The sequence below is a fragment of the Heterodontus francisci genome, chromosome 1 (genome assembly GCF_036365525.1).
Source record: "Heterodontus francisci isolate sHetFra1 chromosome 1, sHetFra1.hap1, whole genome shotgun sequence".
In the NCBI taxonomy this organism is placed as follows: Eukaryota; Metazoa; Chordata; class Chondrichthyes; order Heterodontiformes; family Heterodontidae; genus Heterodontus; species Heterodontus francisci.
The window spans coordinates 279,513,509-279,533,963 of NC_090371.1; the positions used below are offsets into that span (position 1 = coordinate 279,513,509).

The 20,455-nt window shown below is 42.1% G+C and overlaps 1 protein-coding gene across 1 annotated transcript in view; it reads left to right on the top strand.

Moving 5' to 3' along the window:
- Positions 1–20,455, top strand: part of LOC137376980 (PDZ and LIM domain protein 5-like) — a 241,400-nt gene that overhangs the window by 179,144 nt on the left and 41,801 nt on the right. The window contains 4 exon segments of the mRNA XM_068046029.1: positions 56–181; positions 1,870–2,007; positions 8,351–8,437; positions 16,199–16,383. Of these exon segments, the coding sequence (XP_067902130.1) occupies positions 56–181; positions 1,870–2,007; positions 8,351–8,437; positions 16,199–16,383 (536 nt within the window).

A 20,455-nucleotide genomic window follows, 5' to 3' on the forward strand; every position in this document is an offset into this window, starting at 1 on the left:
AGCTTCCCTTTCCACACTAGCGTATTTTTTTTCTCTCTCTCTCCTCTTTGCTCAGGAAAATTTTTGAAAATCCATTAGAAGCTCTGCCAAAGTCAGCCCCACATCTTTCGCCTGCGAAGCAAAGCCCAGAGGCCAAGAGTGCTGCTGCTATGATTACTGCTGTACTTACTGCTCAAGCTAGGTAGAGCCTGGATTTCCAGCAAGCCAAGCCCGTACACTTTATCTTTTTGGAGTAATTATTGCAAGAATTGTATGTGTTGGCTTCAGTGTAGCACAATAAGAGCAGAAGAAGTAGGAATAGGAGTAGACCATATGGCCCCTGGTGCTTGCTTCACCATTCAATAAGATCATGTCTGATCTTCTACCTCAACTCCACGTCCCTGCCTTATCCCCATATCCCTTGGCTCACTAGTTTCCAAAGATTTATTGATCTCAGTCTTGAATGTACTCAGTGAGTGAGCATCGACAGCCCTTTGGGGTAGTGAATTCCAAAGGTTCTGAGTGAAGTATGTGTTCTTGCATTTGCATAGCGCCTTTTACAACCTCGTGACAGCGCAGAGAGTTTCCCAAAATGGCAACTTATTTTTATAATGTAGTTGCTGTGTTTTTTTGGCAATCCCAGCGGCCACTTTGCACACAGCAAGTTCTCACAACCAGCAACAAATGAGCAGATCATTGTGTTTCATGACATTGATTGAGGGATAAGCACCTGACCAGAACACCGGGGAAGGGTGGGGGGGAATAACTCCGCTGCTCCTTTTCAGAATGTGCTGCAGGTTCTTTCACCTGAGAGGGCAGACATGGCGTGGCTTTAACATTTCCGTCAAACAAAAAGTGGCACTTCCAACAGTGCCACACTCCCTCTGTACTGCACTGATGTGTCAGCCTAGATTATGTTCTGAATTCTCTGGAATGGGGACTATTACTTTGTGCTTCAGTTAATTAATAGTGGGGATAATTGTGGAATAATCACATTTGTCTCATGGGGCAGGTATTGAAGAGTTACTTGTCCCGTTTTGGTTTGGTAAATCCAGCACAAACACATCCGTTCCCATGGCAATAATTCATCTTCATAGGCTATAATAAGCCAGATCAGTATCAGAATCGTTTTGGCTGCAATTCTGTGTAATTCCTTTAAATGCAGTAATAAATGCCTGCCTGTCCGAGCACATCTGGCTAAATTTGAGGATGCAAAGAAGGATTTAGCTTTAGATAGTAAGTGGAATCAAGGCTTTTGGTACGGTGCTTGGAAAAAGGATTGATGAGGCATATCAGCAGTTAAAGAAGCATGGGTAGCACCATTAAAAATAAACATTAATAGAACTGTGTAGATTTTGTAGAGAGAATGCTGGATACCTGCAAGAGATTATAATCTCACTGAAGAGTTCAGATATTTTAAACCAAGTTTGAACAGGTTTTAATAGTCATATGAATGTTGAGAATCACTCTCGTGTTGCCCTGTGATGGCTACTGAGAGAATGATCTTACCCAGCCTAATGGGGCATCATGTTGATTACCAATGGCGAAAGCTAGTTGAAGCATTAATGATTGTAACGTAAGTAGTGCAATTTCACATGGTAACAAGACTCTATTTTTAATTTTATTATATTAAAAAGTTGTATGCATTACTTAACAGAACACCCACCCATGAGATGTTGCTGAGCATTTTCCTCTTTAAGTTGTCCGTGTGGGTACAGATTCAATCACAATCCTCACACTCATCGCCACTGACACACATGTTTTAGCACTTGCTTTAAGAAAAGAAATGCTTCTCGCCATTTTCTGTTCCATCTGGCTTTGTATATTTTTTTGCTGATTCTCTTTTTTTTTTATATTCTTTTGCTTTTCCTTAAAAAAAATGTCTACTAGACTGTCTGATCCTGTTGTATCTCCTCCTCTTCTCGATGCTCTGCTCATCACTCCAGTTACAAAACCTGCATCTGCACAGCCCTGTAACTTGCCCAAACGTCAGTCCACTGGCTCTCTTTACATGCAGAAGAACAAGAGGTAAGGGAAGATCAGTGTGGTGTGTGCCCTGTACAACATGAGATTGTGGGAGATTTAAGAAGCTGCGTGATGATTAAGTTTTTTTTTTAAACTAATGCCTCAGGTTAAGTTAAAATTTGAAGCTTGGTTTGTGTGTTCATTTCTTCATTCCCAGCCCCATTTAAATGAATGGACTGTGATCTGAGCAGAATGGAGAGAGATGAGCCGCCAGGAACATTGTAACAGGAGGCCATTTAGCCCCTCGAGCCCGTTCCGCCATTCAATGAGATCATAGTTGACCTGCGACCTATCTCCTTATACCCGCTTTTGTCCCCATATCCCTTAATACCTATGGCTAACAGAAATCGATCAATCTCAGTTTTAAAACTAGTAATTGATTTAGCATCAATTACCATTTGCGGAAGACAGTTCCAAACTTCTACCACTCTTTGTATGAAGAAGCGTTTCCTAATTTCACTCCTGAAAGACCTGTCTCTAATTTTTAGACTATGTCTCTTAGTCCTAGATTCCCCAGCTAGTGAAAATAGTTTCTCTCTATCTACCCTACCTGTTCTTTTTAATATCTTGAAAACTTTGATCAAATCACCCCTTAACCATCTAAACTCCAAGGGATACAATCCTAGTTTGTTTCCTCTCTTCTCATGGCTTAAATCTTGGAGTCCAGGTATCATTCTTGTCAATCCACAGTGATTTACAGGATATAGGAAATATGATTTGGTACCATATTACATGTGCGATACCTCTGCACCTGATGTTTGTAGCTCTAATTCTGGAAGCCTTTCCGTCCTTTGTCTCTGATTGCTGTTCACTCAAGTCATCAGGACAAGTTTTGCTGTTTTTCGGTCCCTTTGCCATTATAGTTGTGTCTTCTGCGAATGTCTGTCACTACATGGGAGTAGGCCATTCAGCCCCTCGAACCTGTTGTGCCATTCAGTGATTTCATGGGTGGTCTGTACCTCAATTCCACTTACCCATGTTTGTTTCATACCTCTTGATACCCTTACCCAACAATAATCCACCGCTCTCAGTCCTGAACATTTCAATTGCCCCAGGCTCCACAGCTGTTTCGAAAGTTTCACATTTCTGCTTTCCTTTGTGTGAAAAAATTGCTTTGTGCAGGGCCTGGCTCTAATTTTAAGATTATGTCCCCTTGTTCTGTATTCCACCCCCCCCCCCCCCCCCAACCCAACCACAGGAAATAGTTTCTCAATCTTCTCTCTCAAAGATTCCTTTTAATGGTTTAAACACCCGAATAATTGGATCTTGGATGAACTTTGTCTGAAGCTGAGACAACGTCCTAAGTTGGTGCAACCTCTTAATTCACCTCATTTGCAATGTTTTCCTCTCCCAAGACCAGTATAAATAGCCACTTGTAAGGTATTGGGGGCAGGGGGAGATGAAGTCAACTGACCCAGATTCCCATGAGACCTGACCAGACAGACGGAGTCCGCAGGAACACAAAGGACTGAATATAGTTGGTATCTTCATTGCAGAGTGTAATAGGACTACTGAGGGCAACATCCATGTGGCACATTGCAACTGTAGGTGGCGACCTGTTGGATACATTGGGTTGTATTCACCTGAGCAGGTAGCCCGGACAAGTGTATCAGCTGTTCCAACCTCTGATTTCATCAGGCTCATTGCTGTGTCCCACGGGGTTAATGTGAATGCTAAATTGCACTTGAAGATCAATAAACAGGTGTACAAATCACAGCACCAGGAATCTAGCTTTGCATATACCTGTTTGGCCAAGAATTTCAGGTTTTCTTTTGGAATGCACAAGAGCAATTATTAGAAATTTCCTTTGAATGAGCAGGTGGAAACTTTGCTGGGAATTTTGAAAAACTGTGAGCAAAGCCTAAAGGCAGTGACTGTTTATGACCCTGCATGGTTTGGTCAGTCTGAAGCCTACTCTTTTTCAAGGCAGGCAGAGTACCTTTCAAAGTGGGGGTGAGGAAGGGAACAAGGAAAGTGCATGCACCGTTTTTAGATTTCACTTTTGTAAACTTGAGCTCATGCAAAACTCTGCTGCTCATATGCTAACTCACACAAAGTTCCGTTCCCCCATCACTCCTTTTCTTGCTGATCTACATTGGATTCCGAACCAGCAATGCCTGAAGTTTAAAGTTCTCATCCTTGTTTTCAATTTCCTCCATGGCCTCGCACCTTCCCATCTCTGTAATCTCCTCTGAGATCTTTGCACTCCTCGAGTTCAGGCCTCTTGTGCATTCCTGATTTTAATCACTCTACCAATGGTCGAACCTTCAGCTGCCTTGATGCTAAACTCGAGAACTCTCTCCCTATTCCTTTCTGCCTCTCTACCTCTCCTCCTTTTAAGATGCTCCTCAAAACCTATCTCTTTGGTGAAGCTTTTAGTCATCTTTCCTATTGTCTGTTTGTGGCTTGGTGTCAAATTTTCAAATAACACTCCTGTGAAGCACCTTGGGACATTTTACAGCATTAAAAGTGCTATATAAATACCAGCAGTTGTTCACGAGAATCAAAATGGTGGACAATAGGCATGAGAACCTGTAGCAGCCTATGTCTCCTACCTCAGCGCTAGCTGAATGTTAATGGAATCCCCACCCTCTTCTCCCAGTGCTGGCAAACATGCCAGTGTGGAACCACATCCCTCACATTGTACCTAATGGGAGTTGGAGGATTAGGCCCATCAATTTTTAAACTGTCCTCTCCTGGTGTGTGGAGGATGCGTGATTAAGGAAGAATATCAGGTTGCATCTCTTTGCTTTTGTCTTCAGATCACTGAATATAAGAACTGGAGAAGGGCATTCAGGCCCTCAAGCCTGTTCTGCCATTCTTGATATGTATCCTAACTCCATCCAGCTGCCTTGGCTCCATATTCTTTTCTACCCTTGGCTAGCAAAAATCTATTGATCTTAGATTTAAAATTAATTGAGCCAGCATCTGTTGCTTTTTCTAGGAGAGAATTTCACACTTTTACCATCCTTCGTGTGAAGTGGTGTTTACTGAGTTTCCTCCTGAATGGTCTGGCTGCACGTTTAAGATTATGTCCTGTTGTTCTAGACTCCCCCCGCCGGCAGAAAATGTTTCTCTCCATCTGCCATATCAATTCCTTTCAAAATCCCAAAAAAACTCAATCAGTAAAATCCCAAAAAGCTCAAATCAGTTCCCCATTCAACCTTCTATATTCCGGGGAGGTCGTTCAGTCCTCATATACATGGCTCCCCCGGTTCATAGCTTTGATCTTGGAGCCTTCCTTTGTTCCCCAATATATTAACTTGGTGTCTCCACCATGGAGCCAAAGGGTAGTTGCTACTGGTTGATAGTTTCTGTGGAACTAACTGTAATTAACTCGTCTGTAAGTCTCAGAATATTGGACCATCGTTGTGCCCCTTTGGGGGTAAATGCAAATTCTGAATTTGCTATTTCAGCATCACTGGGATAACTGTACTGACTAATTATCCCCTTTTTTCTCTTTCTTCTCTGTTAAACAAATTTTAATTTAATTGACTGAAGCGTCATTTTGCTTTCTCTATGGTGAATAATATTAATACTTGACTCCAACCTCACTCCTTTCAGGTGAAACAGTGATCTACTGCGGCACAGTGGTTAGCACCGCAGCCTCACTGCTCCAGCGACCCGGGTTCAGTTCTGGGTACTGCCTGTGCAGAGTTTGCAAGTTCTCCCTGTGACCGTGTGGGTTTCCGCCAGGTGCCCCGGTTTCCTCCCACGGCCAAAGACGTGCAGGTTGATTGCTAAATTGGCCATTGTAAATTGCCCCTAGTGTAGGTAGGTGGTAGGAGAATTGTGGGGATGTGGTAGGGAATATGGGATTAATGTAGGATTAGTATAAATGGGTGGTTGATGGTCGGCACAGACTCGGTGGGCCGAAGGGCCTGTTTCAGTGCTGTATCTCTCTATGACTCTAATATATTTCTTCCAACTCGGTATACCATTCTTGCTGCTCACTCCTCTATATTGAGGAGACTAAACGCAGATTAGGTAATCGCTTTGCGGAGCACCTCCGTTCAGCCTGTAAGCATCTCCCTGAGCTTGCAGTCGCTTGGCAGTTTAATTTCTCACCCCACTTCCACTCTGACCTCTCTGTTCTTGGCCTCCTTCACTGTTCCAATGAAGTTCAATGGAAGCTTGAGGAGCAGCACCTCATCTTTTGATTTGGTACTTTACAGCCTTCTGGACTCAACAGAATTCAATAATTTCAGATCAGAACCGCTGCCGCCATTTTGTCAGAGAGCAGGTGTTGGTAATGGTTCTGCTGTAACCATTTACACATCCTCTGGGCGCATCTTTAGTTTCTTGTCGTATTATATCTATTTTGCCTTGCATCATAATCCCTTTTGTCATTTAATCTCTCCTACCTTCCAACCTGTAGTCCTTTTTGCTCTTTCCTCTCCCCCTTTCCTTCTTTCCATACTTGCTTAAAAACTGTTAAATCTCTAACTTCTTCCAGTTCTGATGAAAGGTTTGAAACGTTAACTCTCTGTCTCACTCCAGAGATGCTTCCTGACCAACATTTTCTGTTTCTATTTTAGATGTTCAAGCAGTTGCTGTTTACCAAAGAGTTCTTTGTGCTTTTATAAGTAGCTAAAACTATGTCAAACTACCTTGAAGAAAAAATGTCTTTCTTTTGTGTGTGTGTGTGTGTTATGTGTGTGCGCGCCTGCAGGCTAATTCCCTTAATGCATCCAACTCTATTTGATTTTATGGCCCAGTGTTGACTTACAAAAACCATATCCCTGTTTGGGATTAATCACAACTGTGACATGTACTTTGAGCAGCTGAGCCGTGCAGTATTACCGCATTAAGTGGCCGTGTTATAGAACATGCATTCTTGGTTTATTAAGCAGTGGGCAGGTGCACTAACAGAACTGAGCCCTTTGAACACCACATGAAATGCCAGGCGAGCTACAGCCGAGGACGGAATGGATATTCTGATGCTGAACGCCTGATTTTTCTCCCTCCACTTCCATTATAAAATAAGCCAAAGATTGCCTGGCGAATACTTAGCAAAATCGAGTAATTGTACAATTTGGACAGAAGGGAATGGCATCTCCATTTTAATTTGCTACTTTCGGCATGTGGAGAATGCACTTGGGACCGTTGTGTGGAGGCAGATGGCGATCTTACGATTTACTTCCTAGATTACATGAGAACATAAGAAATGCGAGCATGAGTTGGCCATTCAGCTGCTCAAGCCTGCACGCTATTCAAGAAGATCATGGATAATCTACCTCAACCGCACTCTCCTGCTCTATTCCCACGTCCCTTAACTCCCCGGTGTCCAAAAGAAAACTCACATTCTCACCATTACTAGTGCGCTTGTACCACTTTTCCTTTGTAACACGACCTCTGCACGGTGCAGGCTGTATTTCGCGCTTGTTCAGGCAAGGTTTTGCAACCTCTGTGGTCGGATGTTGACTTCAGTTGCCGTTTGGTGTGAAAAATAGAAAATAACCTTGAACGCATTCTGCAAACTTTGAATGCCATTCCATTGATGGTGTTCGGTTGTTGTGGGATGTGGATTTGTGCCTATGATTCATCACACACAGCAGGTCAAATTGAAAAGACTTTAAGCACTGCAGTCGGTACATTCCTACAGCAGTACAATGTTGGAGCTGTCCTGATGGCAGGATCCTGCTGAAGGGATTTACTGTCCTCTTCAGTGATGGACCTTTTATTTGAAGCTCAATTTTGTAAACACTTGTAAACCTGTTTTCTGGCCTTTAAAGGGAACTGGATGAAATTTCCAAATCTGTCACCTGATGTATTGAATTTACACTAAGAATCTTTTGTGTACAGAATGTGTATTGGCAGAATGCTTGGTGTCCTTTAAAACCTGTGGAAAGTCTCACAAAGCCAACATGGGACCTATTTTAAATACTGGGACTAAGGCAATTGCTTGTGCAGTCACTGGGTAACATAACATTCAGACCATATGTCTGCATGCATGAATTAACTATGCAGTGTATTGCAAGATTGGCAATGAGGGTGAATCTTAGAACTAGGTGACACAGATTGGCACAGAATGGAAACCTTTGAGGGGTGAGGGGGCTAGGGCAGGGGGTTCACGTCTGCTGGTCTCCACGACCGTTGCCCTCTCATACAAAGCAGAGGCTAGATACTTTCCTGAACAGATGGAGGGGAAATCTTGGCAGCATAGACCTGTATCGTTCCTGGCATGGGAGTGGGTTAATTAACAAATCTACTCAGTCAAGGTGTTGGAAGGAGGGGTTTCGAAAGTAAGGTTTTGATCTCACTTAAGCTGTTCCTTTTTAACTCCTCTTCCTACTGTACGTATAATTGTGCTCTTTTCCTTTCTCTGATCTTTCTGTTTTCACAGTGTCACATGGCATGAATCAGTTTTCTTTACAGAAAAGTCCTCTTACCGACATTTTTCAATCTCGCCAATTAAGTCTGCAAAGTCTAGGTAATATTTCTCAGTCTTTTGGTGGAATAGCGACTTATAGAAGGGTAATATTGGACTGGCTGGGAGATCTGGATTCAGTGAACCTACAGCACTGCTAAATTGTACTGCTTTTAAAATTCTCATCTTTGTTTTCAAATCCCTCCATGACCTCACCCCCTCTCTATCTCTGTAATCTGCTCCAGCCCTACAGTCCTCTGAGATCTCTGCATTCATCCAATTCTGACCTCTTGAGCATCCCAAATTTTACTCGCCCCACCATTGAATGGCCGTGCCTTCAGCTGCCTAGCTCCTAAGCTCTGGAATTCCCTCCCAAAGCCTCTCCATCCCTCTACTCTTCTCTCCTCTCTTTAAGACACTCCTTGAAACGTACCTTCTTGTCCTAATATCTCCTTCCATGGCTCACTGTCAAATGTTGTTTGATAATGCTCCCATGAGGCACCTTTGGACATTTTACTACATTAAAGGCACTACATAAATGCAAGTTGTTGGTTGGGAGATCTGGACTTGGACTTCCTACGAACCTGGAATATTTGATAGATTGGGAGATCTGGATTGAGTGACAGTGTGTTCACACTCCATGAGCTTAATGTGAATGGAGAGTGGAGCTTTGGAGGGCAGATAAAGCAAGGGAATACACAATAAACGTGAGGATATTGAGAGGGGTAGAAGAAGTGAGAGACCTTGGAGTGCATGTCCGCGTGTCCCTGAAGGTGACAGGACAGGTAGATAGAGTGGTGAAGAAGGCATATGGAATGCTTTCCTTTATTGGCCAAGGTATAGAATACAAAAGCAAGGATGTAATGCTGGAACTGTATAAAACGCTGGTTAGGCCACAGCTGGAGTATTGCGTACAGTTCTGGTCACCACATTACAGGAAGAACATAATTGCTCTGGAGAGAGTACAGAGGAGATTTACAAGAATGTTGCCAGGGCTTGAAAGTTGCAGCTATGATGAAAGATTGGATAGGCTAAGGCTGTTTTCCTTGGAACAAAGAAGGCTGAGGGGTGACTTAATTGACGTGTACAAAATTATGAAGGGCCTAGATAGAGTAGACAGGAAGGACCTGTTTCCCCTAGCGGAAGGACCTGTTTCCCCAGGGGGCAAAGATTTAAAGTGATTGGTGGAGGGATTAGCAGGGTCATAGGAAAAATTTTTCACCCAGAGGGTGGTATGTGTCTGGAATTCACTGCCAAGAATGGTGGTGGAGGCAGAAACCCTCAATTATTTTAAAAGGTACCTGGACATGCACCTGAGGTGCTGTAACCTACAAGGCTACAGACCAGATGCTGGAAGGTGGGATTAGATTGGGCAGCTAGTTTTTTTAGGCCAGCACGGACATAACAGGCTGAATGACCTCCTTCTGTGCCGGAGTCTTTCTATGGTTCTAAATCGTGCCTAGGGTTAGAGTCACAAGTGAAGCAGAGTAAGACTGCCTTCTTTAGGGAGTGTCACTCATATTGTTTCCAGTTTCAGGTACATACACTCGCCCACTAGCCTCAAAGTATTTACATTTGGGGTATTATCAGTACAAAGCCAAATACTGTCCACCAATGCTTCAGTTAGAGTGTGAATGCATCCTATAAGCATTTACATGTAGATTTTCTCCCTCTTCTCTACCTGCTCCACCCCTTCATTCTAGCATGCCAGAGGTTCATGAGTCTTGATCAGATCATGTTTGGCACTAATCACTTTGCATGTTGCTAATGTCATGAGATGTCCATGGGCCAGATTGTGAATACAAGGAAACTAATTTGGGAAAACAAATGGAAAAACGAGCAAACAATATGGGGAGAGAAAACAATTGTGTTGCTACTTAAATCTGCTGTCTTTCATCGTATTTTGATGTTGAGTATTGTTGAAAAAAGAGACATGCTGTCAAAGATTTTCGTCTTGCACTCATCAGGACAGACGCAAGAATGCCAAATTTCAAAGGGAGCAACAATTTATACCACATGAGAAAAGGATATAAATGTGATGTAATCAGCAGAAGGTAGCATTGCTGCTCATTGTCTTTGATGAAGAAGCGATTACTGTCTTGTTAGAGCTGATGGTCACAAGTGAAATAGAGTGGGTTCCCAGATCTAATAGCTCATTGAATATTTGATGTCAGAAAGGGTAATATTACAAAGGAAGCAACCTTCATTCTATGGCATAATGCTGTTTACACAGATGATTTTTTTTTTCCAGAGTCAATAAGAGACTATGTATACTCACTGTATAGCTCTTCTCAGTATAAAACAGTCTTGCAACCCAAAACAAATGCGTAGCATTCATCACTTGCTCACTAATTGACAAGCTGCAGTTTCCTATCGCATGGTAACTCCCAAAGATAGCATTAGTGATAGTCTGATACTATTGATGGAGGAAGATTGAAGTATCCATTTGGCAGCTTTCTTCAAATAGTATACTTGATGTGCTTTTGTCATTCATTTCTATGGAGCCTTTCGCCAATATATTTCATTTATTCACAGGATGTGGCATTACTGACAAAGCCAACATTTGTTACCCATCCCTAATTGCCCTTGGGAAGGTGGTGGTCACAATATTTTGACTTGTTAGGTCATTTCAGAGGGCAGTTAAAAGTCGGTCACATTCCTGTGGGTCTGCAATCGCATGTAGGCCAGACCCTAAGGATGGAAGATTTTCTCCCCCCTAAAGAACATTCGTAAACCAGATGAGTTTTTAAGGCAATTTGGTAGTTTCGTGACCACCATTCGCTGCTTATTTCAGATTAATTATTTGAATTTAAATTGCCCAACTGTGGTGATAGGTTTTGAACTCTCTTCTCTGGATCATTAGACCTGGATTACTAGTCCAATAACATAACCACTATGCTACTGTACCCGACACTGTGCTGGTGGGAATGACTTATAAGTAAAAGAAAATGGCCTGCATGTCACAGAGAACGGTTTTTTCAAAACTGATAATTTTCCTTTCTGGCTTTTGCACTAGATCCAGTCATGTCCATTATCAATTGCTGGAGAGCAGCGGTTTGTGAAAGGACTCTCTCTAGAATTTAGATTGCAGTTAATGAACCGTGAAGCGCAAAATGAATTACAAGGTGACATTTCTGTTCTGTAACAGGAATCGTTGGCCCTGTATTTTTTTGCAAAAAAAGTTGTACATGATGCAAATGCATGCTTTTCCCTCTCATAGACATTGCAACTAATGTTGAAATATATTTACATTGTTGGCAATCCCCTCTCTCTCTCATATCTCTCCTCCCTCTTCCTCCACCCTCTCCCCTTCCCCCTCCACATACCTTGCCAAATTGGCTCAGGGAGCACTGAGAATTGTTTTTAAGGTTGTATTGATATCAGAAGTTCTTTATTTATGGAGCAGGAAGGAAATGCAATTTAATTATTATTTGAAACAGCAAAAGTTAACTTGAAAGGATGGTGCTTTGTGTAATGTATTAGTGTAAATATGATTTGTATTAAATACTTACGCCAAAGTGTTTTATTTGGTGTGTGTACAAGGTGAAACAGTATAACTCTGGTCTACTATTGCTGCAGACCGAAAGCTGAAAAAACTGAAAGAAACCCATCTTATGAGCATACATGGTTATATATAATTATATCTCTTTTACATAGATAGTCTCTTGTTGCTTCTTGTCTGAGTAGGAACTTGGTGATGTGTGCACTTGCAGCTGTACTGATGGCTACTGCAAGAACACTAATAACTATGTCTGTGTTCATGTCAGTCCACTCACGCATTCATGCACCAGATGGTCAGACTCTAATTAGGAGTGTAATGATCACTTGCTTTTCCTTTTGAGTTGTAAAGCCCCTAAATAAATTGGGCGAGCGCTGTTTGAAGATTTTAGTGATGAAAGCCGTACAGTTGAATAAAACAATTTATGGCTTACACCATGTAAATTGCTCTGAAAAGAGCAGTTGTTTTGAAAGGAGAGTTCTGAGAAGAACTGTTAGGACTGGATATTTCGGGCAACATGCTCTGCCCGTCTTCTGGAGAAAAGACTGGTTTTCTGGAAGAGGTGGGTTTATATATGGTGGAGGTTGGGCGGGATCTTGCTGCTGATTGGTGAGGCTTAGTGGGTCAGTGACAGGGCGGTACATGTTATTCTTGCTGCTGATTGGTTGGCTATTGTGTTCTGTGATTGGTCAGTATATGCTATTCTTGCTCCTGATTGGTGGGCTGATCTCTTATGTGGTAGGTCAGCACATGCTAATATTCTTGCTGTGTGGTGGGTCTTAAGTATTTGGAGGGTTGTACATTGTTAAAGTTAGTTACACTTCAGTATGCTGGCTGCAGAACGGGTAGTGGTATGATTCTTGAGTAGGAGTAGTCCAACTCCAAACTTATCCATCATGCGACGGCATACTAGACGCATTAGGCAGGCCATGGAGACCTACCAACACCCCACTGACCCCATCCCCAAGACAGTGGCCTACACATCAGTGACATCTGGCTACCCCTACTCAAGAATCATACCATCACCTGCTCTGCAGCCAACATACCAAAGTGCAACCAACTTCAACACGTACAAGCCTCCACACAGGCAAATTCCACCACACAGCAAGAACATTAGCTTGTACTGACCTACCACAGGATAAATTTGCCAACAAATCAGAGGCAACATCAGAAGCATATACTGACCAATCACGGAACACAATCAATCAGCGGAAAGAACAATAATATGTACCGACCTATCACAGACACACTAAGCCTGACCAATCAGCAACGAGATCCCACCCACACTCCAATCCTCCACAGTATATAAACCTACCTCTTCCACAGATCCAGTCTTTTCTCCAGAAGACGGGTAGAGTACATTGCCTGAAACATCAAGTCCTAACAGTACTTTTAAGAACTTTTCTTTCAAGGAAGCAACTGCTGTTTCCAGAGCAATTCTTGTGGTGTAAGCCATAAATCATCTTACTCAACCAGTTAGTGGAAACCAAGATGAGCATTGTTAGTCGCCAAAGAATTTGTCTTGCATTTATATAGCACCTTTCAAGGCAACAGGCCTCTCAAAATGCTTAAAGCTAATGAAGTAATTTTGAGGTGTAGTCACTGTTATTTTGTGCATAACAAACTCCTACAAACAGCACTCTGATAATGACCAGATAATCTGCTTTTGAGTTGTTGATTGAGGGATAAATATTGGCCAAGACATCAAGGATGATTCCTCTGCTCTTCAAAATAGTACTCTGGGATCTTTTATGTCTGCCTGAGAGGGGAGAGGGGGCCTCAGTTTAATGCACCTCTGACAGTGCAGCACTCCCTCAGTACTGCACTGGTCTGCCAGCCTTGTGCTCAATTCTCTGGAACGAGAATTGGACCCACAAGCTTCTGATTCAGAGGTGGGAGCGCTACCCACTGAGCCACAGCTGACACCTTAATTGTACACAGTACCGTGACATGAACTGCGCAAGTGCAGAAAATACATTTTCCAACTGTGTTTCTAACATAAGATAATCACGAATAAATCCAGTAAGGAATTTGAGAGATTTCTATACCCAGAGAGCGGTGAGAATGTGAAACTTCAACCAGATGGAGCAGTTGAGGTGAATAGCATAGATGCATTTAAGGGGAAACCAGATGAGTACATGAGAGAGAAAAGAGTAGAAGGATATATATATCTGGTGAGATGAGGTAGGGAGGGTGGAGACTCCTCTGGAGCATAAACACCAGCATTGATCAGTTGGGCCCAATGATTGGTTTCAGTATAAATACTATGCAATATGTAAGAAGTTGATAAGGCAGTTATGGAAGCATATGTGATACCTGGCTTTGTAAATAGGAGCATTGAGTGAAAAAACAAAGTCATGTTAAACATTTTCAAATCTCTAGATAGGCTTTAGCTGGAGTATTGTGTGCAGTTCTGGGCACCTCACTTTAGGAAGGATGGCAAGGCCCTGGAGAGGATACAGAGGAGCTTTACTAGGATGATACTAGGGATGAGGGACTTCAGTTGCCTGGTGAGATTGAAGAAGTTGGAATTGTTCTGCGTAGAGGTAAAGAGGAATCACAATAGAGATGTTCAATATTTTAAAAAATTTTGATAGAGCAACTAGGGAGAAACTGGAGGCCATTCAGCCCATCGTGTCTGTGCCAGCTGAATAAGCTATCCGCCCAAACTAATCCCACCTTCCAGCACCTGGTCCATAGCCTTGCAGGTTACAGCACTTCAGGTGCATGTCCAGGTACCTTTTAAAAGAATTGAGGGTTTTTGCCTCCACTACCATTCCTGGCAGTGAATTCCAGACACTCACCATCCTCGAGGTGAAAAAACTTCCCCTCATGTCCCCTCTAATCCTTTTACCAATCACCTTAAATCTGTGTCCCTTGGTAACTGACCTCCCCGCCAGGGGAAACAGGTCCTTCCTATCCGCTCAATCTAGGCCCCTCATAATTTTGTACACCTCAATCAAGTCACCCCTCAGCCTCCTCAGTTCCAGGGAAAACAACCCTAGCCGATCCAATCTTTCCTCATAGCTGCAACCTTCAAGCCCTGGCAACATTCTTGTAAATCTCCTCTGTACTCTCTCCAGAGTAATTATGTCTTTTCTGTAATGTGGTGACCAGAACTGTACGCAATATTCCAACTGTGGCCTAACCAATGCTCTATACAGTTCCAGTGTCACATCCCTGCTTTTGTTCTCTATACCTCTGCCCATAAAGGAAAGCATTCCATATGCCTTCTTCACCACTCTATCCACCTGTTCTGTTACCTTCAGGGACCTGTGGACATGCATTCCAAAATCTCTCACTTCTTCTACCCCTCTCAATATCCTCCCATTTATTGTATATTCCTCGCTATATTTGCCCTCCCCAGATTCAATACTTCACTCTTCTCTAGATTGAATTCCATTTGCCACTTTTCTGCCCACTCAACCAAAACATTGATATCATTCTGGAGTCCACGGCTTTCCTCCTCACTAAGTTTTGTGTCATCAGCAAATTTACCAATCATGCCACCCACATTTAAGTCCAAATCATTAATATATACCACAAACCGCAAGGCACCCAACACTGAGCCCGATGAGGAGGGTTGTTTAAGATTAGGAATGCACAACCTGGAAATGTGGTGGAATCAGATTCCATAGGATCTTTCTAAACATAATTGGACACATACATAAGAGAATTAATTTGTTGGGTTATAGGGAAACAGCTGGGATGTGGGACTAAATTGGACAGCTCTTTCAAAGAGCTGGCACAGGCACGATGGATCGAATGGCCTCCTTCTGTGCTGTTGGATTCAATGAGTGATTATATTGGATTTAAGGAAAAGAATGGTTCCTTAATTTACCATTTTTCTGCTGGTGCTTTAGACCCAATGCTGATATGAGGGCTGGAACTAGATTTGTTTTGACCTACAAAATGAGGGGCATTGATGAACAATGTGCAAATGTCAGTTTTTAGCAGCGATGGTGTGGTGTTTCTCTGAGCAAATAATTGAACCTACGTTCTTCACTAGCCCTCCCATAATGACTCAATTTAGGCAAGTACTTAGTTTGAAAAAAGGAAAACCCCAAAACTTTTGCTACTGGTCCAACAACAATATTGCTTTTATTCAAAAGCAGGAGCTCAACCATGGTAAAATTTACCTCTTGACTTTATGCTACAACAAACGCATCGCAGCTTTATTACAATTTATCTTAACAGTTTGAATAATTGTATTTGCCTTTCAGGTCAGGAATGAACTGACTATTCCCAGAATATCCTTAACCTGTAAGTATTATGGAAACTATTACTTAAGGAACCAAGAACCAACTTCTGTTGCTCTTTTACAGTGGTGATAGTGCAGAGGTTCTTCAGCCCATTGGCCCAGCCACAGCTTCAGTCAAGCCCATGTCTAAGCATCCCAGCGGGGTCAGTCGCACATCACCTGCTGCTGCTATATCCGGCCCAGCTTTCAAGCCTGGTGGAGTCCCTGGTGCTGCCAAAACGACAGGTTGGCAAGCCACCACCCCAGCAGGTAAACTGCATTTCATTGATAGATAATATGATAGAGTTATAGATAAACCATCAACCTGAGTGTCTGTCTTCAGGGTCATTTATCTTGATGCAGGTCAACGTTCCATTCTATTGAGAATGAAGATATTGACTATCTTGTGCTAGTTGAAAAGCATTCTTAAAGCAACGCTGATATCAGACACAAGAGCAAAGTATTGCAGATGCTGGAAATCTGAAATAAAAACAGAGAAAATGCTGGAAATACTCAGCAGGTCGGGCAGCATTTGTGGAGAGAGAAGCAGAATTAACATTTCAGGTCAATGACTTTTTGTCAGAACTGCTATCCAATACCTGATTGGGAAAGTACCCAGAGGAAGTATCATGATCCTAATGGCTGTTTTTTTTGGTGTGCTTGCAATGGGGGCCATCGAAAACTCTGCAGCCTGTGTCCTAACTCGCACAAATTAAATGGGTGGTTGTTGGTCGGCGCAGACTCGGTGGACCGAAGGGCCTGTTTCAGTGCTGTATCTCTAAATAAAATAAAAAATTCCCGTTCCCCTATCATCCCTATGCTCGCTAACTGACGTTGGCTTCCAGTCAAGCACATCTTGATTTTTGAAATTATCATTCTTGTTTTCAAATCCCTCCATGGCCTCACCCCTCCTTATCTCTGTAATCTCCTCCAGCCCCACAACCCTCCTAAATATCTGCACTCATCTAATTCTGGCCTCTTGAGCATCCCCAATTTTAATCACTCCACTATTGGTGGCCGCACCATCAGTTGCCTAGGCCCTAAGTCTGGAACTCTCTCCCTATGCCTCTCCACCTCTCTTCCCTCTTTAAGGCACTCCTTCAAACCAAGCTTTTGGACTTTTGACCTAATATTTCCTTATGTGGCTTGGGGTCATATTTAGTTATACAACATTTCTGTGAAACGGCTTGGGAAATTTTATTACATTAAAAGCGCTATATAAATATGTTGTTGTTGAATGCCCTGAAGAAAAGTTAGTTAAGACACTTTCACAAGTAATTTTGTATGAATTAAATATTTAGGATTAAACTAATAATATAAATCTGAAATAAAAACGGAAAATGCTGAAAACACTCAACGGGGCAGGTAGTATCTTTGAAGAGAGAAACGGAGTTAATGTATCAAGTCGATGACTGTTCCTCAGAGCTCAGTAGACTCCTGATCAAACACAAGACAGGAAACCGAAAGTAACGCAGATGAACAAAGTAAAAGGGTCAAATGGGTATCTGATTGGAGAGAAGAACAGAACTTCCAGGTAGGGTATTCCTGAAAAAGCAGTAGCAGGGAATTAAACATGAAAACAAAAGTTGAAATATAAATAGGATTTTGTTGCATTAAGGTAGGTAGGTGTAGTGAAAAGATAATATCTTTTTCTCTTGAATGTGTCAATCAATGTAGTGTTAGAAGGCCAGGGTTATACGAACTCATAGAATATTGGCCTTGGAGGGAGTGTAGTGTAGGTTTACCAGAATGATACCTGGACTCCAAGGGTTAAATTAGAGAAGAGATTACATTAACTAGGGTTAAATTCGCTGGAATTTAGAGTGGTGGGGTGATTTGATCGAAGTTTTCAAGCTATTAAGGGGAATAGATAGCGTGTGTAGAGAGAAACTATTTCCATGGGGCATAGTCTAAAAATTAGAGCCAGACCTTTCACGGGTGAAATTAGGAAACATTTCTTCACACAAAGGGTGGTAGAAGTTTGGAACATAATTGATGTTAGATCAACTAATTTTAATTCTGAGATTGATAGATTTTTGTTAGCCAAAGATAAGGAATATGGGACAAAGGTGGGTATAGGGAGTTAGGTCACAGATCAGCCATGATCTCATTGAATGGTGGAACAGGCTCAAGGGGCTGAATGGCCTGATCCTGTGACTCCTACAAAAACCCATGGGCCGTGTCTTGTGTTACAGTGATGAAGAATCCAGTGAGATAATCATATAATGCAGTGCCCTATTCAGCTAAACTAAAGACAGCTAACTATATTGGTCATGATTTCTGTTGTGTTTTATAGTTCTGACTAGAGATGTCCAAACGGTGGTCCTTTACCCCCTGGTAATCCAGCTGTCAAAGTCAAATAATTTGCCACTTATTATTTTCACTCACTGGTTTGTCCTGTTTGAATCTGCGGCCTGGAGGTTTGGGAAGGGCTGCACTATTGCTTTGTTACTGGAAGAACCCGGAATCACACATCATGTTCCATTAACATCGACATCTTGAGACATGTCCAAATTAATGGAGACCTCGATTTTAAACTTCATATGCTCCCGTTATTGGCAGCTGTGGAGAGAGAAATCGAGTTAACATTTCAGGTCGCTGACCTTTCATCAGAACCTTGTTGGAGCCAGAGACAGTTGCCACAGGAGGAGGTGTAGTTTGTGAAAGTGAATTTTAATAGATTCCTGATCAAACACGAGAAGGGAAACCGAAAATAATGAAGGTAAACGGGGATAGAAAATGCTGGAAATGCTCAGGCAACATCTATGGAGAGAGAAACAGTGTTATCATTTCTGATCAGTGACCTTCCATTAATATTTTCCTTTTGTTTTAATGTATTTTATAGTTCAGACATTGGAACGATGAGGAACTTTCCCACTGAGCATTGTTGTAACAGACAATATAACTAGGATTAGCAATTTGTTATACAGAGGAAGTCTGGGTGACAATTTTTGTTGGAAACTTTGACTGGAGCCCAAATATTTAAAGTTTTGCTGTGATTTCTTGAAGTGCTACCAGGCTATGTATTCACAAGTGAGTTATGACTGGAATAGCGTCTACAATCGTGAGGTTGCAAGATTATACACAAACACTAAATGCTCTCATTGATGGCAAAATTACTGCTTATTGGACAGGCAGTTACCAGGGTTCCATTTAAATAAATGAAAATATATTTTGGCTTTAAAGTACAACAAAAATAATGCACGTGTTGATTGGACTGCACTGTAAACGTACTGCTAGATGTTTTTATCTGAAGTGCTAGGTGCACATGTTGATCTAATCATTGATCAGCTGGTTGGTTAATTCTCACCAATAAACCCTTAGCTTTGGTACAGACTGTTCCTGTGAACCAACAACATCTTCATAAAACTGTGTGAAGAATAAAGGAGCAATGTTTTATTTTGAACAAACCTTTCCCATCAAGTATCCATTACTGTCTTATCGTATGATCACAGTTTTAGGAGTATTCGCCAACTGTTCTTCGGTTAGATTGTGACCAGTAAATTGCCAAAGCAATTTAGGTAGCAGCAAATTGGCCTGTCATCTGGCTATTCATAAGAAACTGAGGGCAGTCTTTATGCTGGGTTTTACAGCACAGAAACAGGCCATTTGGCCCAACGAGTCTATGTTTATGCTCCATGAGTATTATAAAGGAGCATTTGTGCAACGACACAACGGCTTGCGGAGTTCATTGATGATTGTCTTTGGACTTCTACTTAGCAATATTCATAACAAGAATCAGAATGGTTACAGCACAAAAGGAAGCCTTTTGGTCCATCATGTTCATGCCGGCTGTCTGCGAACAACTCACCTACTCCCACTCACCCGCCTTTTCCCCTGCAAGTTGTTTCCCTTCAAATAATCATCCAATTCCGTTTGATAGCCACAACTGAATTTATCTCCACCACACACTCAGGTAGCGCATTCCAGATCCCAACCACTCACTACAATCTGGAAATCTACAAGTGCTGGAAAATGGGATTAGAATAGTTAGGTGCTTGATGGTCAGCACAGACATGATGGGCCAAAGGGTCTGTTTCTGTGCTGTATGACTCTATGACGATCATTTCGCCTTTGGTTCTTTTGCCAATCGCCTTAAATTGGAATCCTTTGGTTCTTGACCCTTCCACCAATGGGACTAGTTTCTCTCTATCTACTCTGTCTAGACCCCTTATGATTTTGAACACCTCTATCAAATCTCCTCTCACCCTTCTCTTTAAGAAGAACAACTCCAGCTTCTCCAATCTATCCACTTAACTGAAGTTTCTCATCCTTGGAACCATTCTTCTAAATCTTTTCTGCACCCTCTCTAAAGCCTTCACATACTTCCTTAAAGGGTAGT